Raw genomic sequence first — 6,000 nt, 5'->3', positions numbered from 1 at the left:
ATTCTTTGGCACACCTCCACTACATCAACAAACGTACAAATAAACTATCTCCTATACATTTACTTTTATTCCTTGTGCGAAGTGTTACCTATGCACAGCTTCCAGATGGATATGCGCATATCAACATATATAATTCTGGATAAATGAACTACTGCAACACAAAGCTGAAAAACTGCCTTACAAAAATTTTGAACTTGATTTTTGAACACTTACAGGAGCCGTCACAAATTCAACTAAATGCTGCAGTGTACACATTTAATTGTTCCATGAGTAAATATTTATTTTAGGAATGCATCAAAGGAAAATACACACATTTTTTTCCTCATTTAAAAGCCAGGAAAAATGCTCGCAGGTAGCCTGCTTCCACATATGTACATCAAAGCATATGATCCCTTCCATCAAACACACATTTATCCTATTTTACAAATATAATTAACTTCTAGTTCCAAGAGTCTGAGTTTCCATTTGGCTAAGATTTTTATGCATCTAGCGACCATCAAGTGTTTTATCTCGTGCAATAACAGATTCATCAAATTTGATCATAAGTGTTGTGCCTTTGTGCCAGTGGGCCGTTACTTTGGCCGGAAAGCCGCTGTATGTAAGTATGGCTTCCACAATACCAGCAGTGAAGGAGGCACAGTTCAGGGTGCTATTCTCTTTCGGTACGGAGATGTATGTGTTGATGAGGGGCTCCTTCTCAATAATATAATATGTTTTGTCATCGTCATTGGCTTGCTCCAGCTTGTCAGCTTCCTTCCCGAACAGTGCCTTCCACACATTAACTTTAATGAAGAGTAAAATGTTAATGACTTTAGTCTCACGTTTGCCATTTTTCTCTCTCAAAACCAGTGAATCCAAGATTCGGACTCCCACCTGCTGGCCAAGCTCAGACAGTTTGTTCTGCAGTTCAGATACAGAATAGACTCTGTTTTGGCAGTACTGTACAATCTCTGAAAAGAGCAAAGCAAACACACTAAGGCTAACCTCTGTTTTGGGACGGACTAGAGAGCGCTCCAAGATTGCGGATTTCCCACGGGTAAAACGAGCCTCCATTGCCTGCAAATATAAAAAAAATATACTCATCAGGTAAATTTTTATTTTATTTACAGAATTCAAAATTAATTTATAAAGTCTGCTTCACAGCAGCCGCTTAAAAGGAATACTGCACACACAGTTTCTTGCCAACTGCAAAAATGAGCTCTATGCAACAACTTCTGCTTAGAAATTATCCAGGTTCCCCTAGATTTCTATTTTAAATTCTTTAAGTTATTAATCGGGTAAATGGACTGGTTAGAGCACCATTTTCAGCAATAATTCAGGCCAAATGACAACTGATGCACACAGAGTGAAGAACACAAAATGACAATCTGCTTTGAGTAAAGCAAAGCACACACAGCTTGCAAAGTGTTCAAATATACTAAACAGGTTCCAGTACAATGGACAAACTGCATGGAATTCATAACAAAATTCCATTTGACCTCCCTCTTATTTTACCGATCCTATATGCGGACGATATGGTTTTTCTCACTCAATCATACTAACCCAACTTGAAAAGGATATTCATTCACTTAACATGTGGTTAAAACAAACTTCTACCCTACTGCAACAAAACAAAAAGTATGCTTTTTGGTACCCAACAGAGATTTGCTAAATGTTCACAACCCTTGTTATTAGCGTTGGTGAAAACATCCCAATTAAACTTCATAAGTTTGTTTGACTAGACCTCAACTTCCAAATTCATATGCTAAAACAGATATCAAATTAACACTTTACTACAGTGCAACCCAAACAGAGATATTGCAGGTCCCATGGTACCATTAAACGTCAATAGGGAATAAAAAAGTAGAGTGTTTTAAAGGGCTGGCATCCAAAACATTTAAAACCTAACACCAAGGAGGGACTTCTGTGGTGTCAGAAGCATTCTGGAATAGAAGTCTTTGAAAAAGTGGCACAAGTTAAATGACTTGTAAGGCAATCAACGTGGAAGAACTAGAGGAAAAAATCTATTTGGGTTGACTCCCCTAAAAGGAGAGGTTTTTTTCTTCCCATGTAATGCCATCCATTCTACACCCAAATCACTTTATACTCCCTGAGAGACTTCCGTTCTACACCCAAATCACTTTATACTCCCTGAGAGACTGTGACAAAGAGCTACTAAACGGGAATGAACAGAACCAAATGATGGGCCAGGTTTTAAAGAAACAAAGGCAGGAGGCAAGGCTGAAAAAGAAAGGCACATAAGCCTTGCAATCTTGAAGATGTAACTGTCTCTTTACTGGAAAGGTTCCAGGCTGAGTGGGTTCTTAGGCATGTGAGAGGATTTGATATTGTACCCTGGAATGCCTATTCAAACAGAACAGACTAGAAGCAGGGGTGCAAGACACAGCCTCTGCATAATTATACAAAACTTCGCTACTACAGAGATGTCAGAATCTGTTTCCAAAAAGGCTTGGAAGGTAACAGAATCTGGTTTGGTGAGCTTCTCAAAGAAGTCCACAAGATTTAATAGGCATGACCTTCTTTTAACAAAGTCAAACTGATAGGTCCGGTGTTAGCAGGTTACCCATGTCCTTGTTTATCATGTCCATGATGATGCTTTCTATGGCCTTAGATATGAGGCTGGTCAGACTTACAGGCCTGTAGGTATCTGGATTGGTGGTTGGACCTCCTTTGTGCAGTGGAATGACTGTAACCATCTTCCATTCCTTGGGCACAAAACCCAACTGTAGGCTTCAGTTGAAAACGGATTCTAGTGAACAAGAGAGGTCATGTTCCATGCGATTTACCAAGCATCCCGGATGTTATCGGGCCTCACTGATGCAGTGTTTTTGGTCTTAAAGTGCACAGTTGACCTGTTCCCTAGTGATGTCTGGGGGGGGGGGGACTGTGATATGTGGTATTTCCTTTGCATTAGTGAAAGGTGGAACTTGAGCTGAACCTGTCAGCCAAAAGGTTGACAATGACCTCGGTTTCCTTGTGGGTGATGCTATTTACAATAAGTTCTGCACATTGTTACATATTTCCCTTGAGGTTACAGTTAGCTTTGTGGTTGTCCTTTGTCTTTTCTTTAAATGTAGCCTTTGCAGTATTAATCAACCTTCTTAGCTGCCTGTTTATATTGGTCAGGGGGCTTTTAGTATGTTTGGCTTTGTTCCTCCTACACATGGCCAAGATTTTTCTTTTGTTGTATAACCAATTGATATTGAGATTCGACCAGATTGTTTTGTCTTTTTGAGTTTGTCTTAAAGTTAATACTGTGGGTAAAGCTTGACAGTATGACTGTACAGGTGTTTTGTAAATAGCTCAGCATATGCTGTGGTGTTTACTAGGTCTAAAGAGGCTTGGAATTTAGCCAAGGTGTTGCTTAGTAGACAGAGGTCAGCCTTGGAATAGTTTTTAAAAGTTTTTTTTTTTTTATTTGCTTGGTTCCCCCAATTTAATTTTTATTTTAGGCTATACTGCCTTATGGTCAGATCTGACAACCAAGGTCATTACACGGGGTGAGGAACATTGCTCCTCCACGTTCATGAGTGTCAAGGATGTTTGTACCTCTGGTAGGAGAAATGACCAACTGTTCCAGTATGTTAATATTAATGAAGTTTAGGAATTGCCGGGCTTGTGCATTAGAAATGGTGTAGGATTCCCTATCAATAGAGGGGTAGTTGAGAAGCCACATGAAGTCTGCAATGGAATGAATGGTGAGAGACTCTGGTACACTGAGATACAGAGTATGGGTTTCCTGGGACATGGAAGGGGAAGGGAGATCTACAGGTTGCAAAGATATGGTACGAGGCTCTGTTTACAGTGAGTTGCACATGTAGTTGTGCCAGCGAGTCGTACATTTTAACTACTCTGGATGTGAGGTTGTTTTTAAAGGAAAACGGAATTTATTATCAAATGCTCAACTTCTCAGTCCCTGCTAAGAATGAAAAACAATACAGCATTTAAAATATTTTAAATCGACTTTCTCCCTTAGAACAGTACCTTACTGTACTTTGGTGGCTTCACTTTCAAAACACTTTTATCCCACCCTGGAAAAGCTTGTTGCAGTCTCCAATTCATTGTCATCAAGGCCAATGAACACAGGTAGTTTTCTGGCCAATTCCCTCCCCAAACTGACATCACCACGGCCATCCTAAAACACTACCTATACTGTGATGTCACAGCTCCCTGGTCCTTCCCCTACCCCTAGAGAAAGTAAAGGCTAGAACAAGGAAACAGTAAATGAGTCAAGTCTCCTGCTGTGAGCTGTCAATCACAGCAGGTAACAGCTCAAATTACCTTTAGCACTTTAACAGCTAGGGAAGGGGGATGGGGGATGAGTCGAAGTAGTACAATTCAGGTTTCACAAAAGACTGCAAAATTTAGCTATGCTAAAAAGAAGCAGCAGTGAAAAGCATTTTGAAAGTCTGTTCTGTGGCATTTGCACCGTTTGTATTTTAAGTAGTCATCGAACAGCATGAAATGTTACTTAAAACTAACTGAAGAAAGACAGCAGTGCAGGCATGTAAAATCAATGCGGTGACAGGAGGTTTAGGAAAAAAGAGGCCTGGATGATGTAATGCTTTATATACAAGCACTGCATTGCAGGATGTCTAGAGGCAGATTAAACAAACAATCAGGATCACTTTAAGATCTTAGACCCCATGTGGTCATACTCAGAAATTACAAATAAAAATATTTAAAAACCTGTAAGTAGTCCCAGAGTGGTGTTAAAATGTAGGAAACACCAAACCATGATGAAATAAACATTTTTTTTTTTTTAAGTCTGTGGGTGCAGTTTTCCTTTAATATAGACTGAGACTCCTCCACCTTTAGTTCCCTCCTGTGCAGTAGCTGGTCTAAAGGTGTTAAAAGCATAACCTTGGACTGTTGGGGTACTTTCTGAGACTTTAAACCACGTATCCATTACTACACAGAAGTCTACACTCTCCAGGGAGACTAAGGCTTGCGAGGATTGGAGCTTCTTGTTAAGACCTTTAGCACTGAGCAATACCACCTTCAGATGATATTCCTTTGTAGGTTCAATTAAGTTGGAAGGTTTATCAATTTGGCCCTACCTAAAAAAGGTACAATTGGAGTGAAAAGGTCTCTGCTAATTTCCGAAAGCCTACAGGGGATAAGTAGACCATCCCTGACAAAGCAGCATGGTCTATCACCCACGTCATCCCAGGTCATCAAATACTGTACACCTTTGGACTGACACTAGAAGCTAAGCCAACTCTTAAAAAAAATCAGTCGTTTTCGGTTAGTCACATGGCATCATCCTTGGAGAAGGAAGTATACTGGTCAGTGCTAAGCTCATACCTGCCACCGAGTTACATGATCAGCGAGCTCGATCATGGCTCACTTCATATAGTCAAAGGAGATAGGTCTCAGATCATTAACACCCACATGGACAGAGTCATATTGGTACTTGTGATGCAATGACTCGAGTGCCTGTGTGACTTGACAGATCCCAGCCCAGGATATGCAGCTAACCATGACTCTCTTATTACTCAGTATGGTGAGGGGGACACTAGCAGGTCTCACTATAAAATCACCAATGACCAGGAAATCTGGATATGTGCTGATTTGCCTTAACAGCGTAACAGTAGAGGCATTAGATGCAGTGTTACTATGTGCGTCTGGGGGTTGCATTTTAACAGTGTTCACGTGATGGCCGAAGACCATTTTTTGACTGTACTGTGCAGGCATTCTTAGTATTTCAGGAAGGTTATCTTTAATTGCCTTAGCATAATTAGTTTTATGTACATTAGGCATGGTGCAAGTGTCACTGAGCCTCCACAGGTTTAGTTCTGGTTGTATGAGAAAGTTCTGCCTCCATTGTTAAAAGTGTATTTATGCCTCTCGCATATCTGTTTTACTAAGAAAAAGTGGGTTGTCAGTGTACATGAGGCAATTGCTGCAATGCCTCAAACACCCATCTCAACCAGACTGGCCAGAGAGAGCTGGGAAGCGCATATCCATGGCTACTGCTCTACTAGAGGTGACAGAAAG

The 6,000-nt window shown here is 40.5% G+C and overlaps 1 protein-coding gene across 5 annotated transcripts in view; it reads right to left on the bottom strand.

Annotated features, from left to right (window-relative positions):
• Positions 1-254: 254 nt before the first annotated feature.
• Positions 255-6,000, bottom strand: part of TRAPPC5 (trafficking protein particle complex subunit 5) — a 28,836-nt gene continuing 23,090 nt past the window's right edge. For all 5 annotated transcript variants that reach the window (XM_044083489.1, XM_044083490.1, XM_044083491.1 and 2 more), the window contains exon 2: positions 255-1,056. In XM_044083489.1, the coding sequence (XP_043939424.1) occupies positions 487-1,056 (570 nt within the window). In that variant the 3' untranslated portion in view covers positions 255-486. The remainder of the gene's footprint in view (positions 1,057-6,000) is intronic.

Source organism: Protopterus annectens, chromosome 9.part0 (genome assembly GCF_019279795.1).
Source record: "Protopterus annectens isolate FY-2018-M chromosome 9.part0, PAN1.0, whole genome shotgun sequence".
NCBI lineage: Eukaryota > Metazoa > Chordata > Ceratodontiformes > Protopteridae > Protopterus > Protopterus annectens.
The sequence above is the reverse complement of the archived record's forward strand: the minus strand, read 5'-3'. Positions and strand labels throughout refer to the sequence as shown.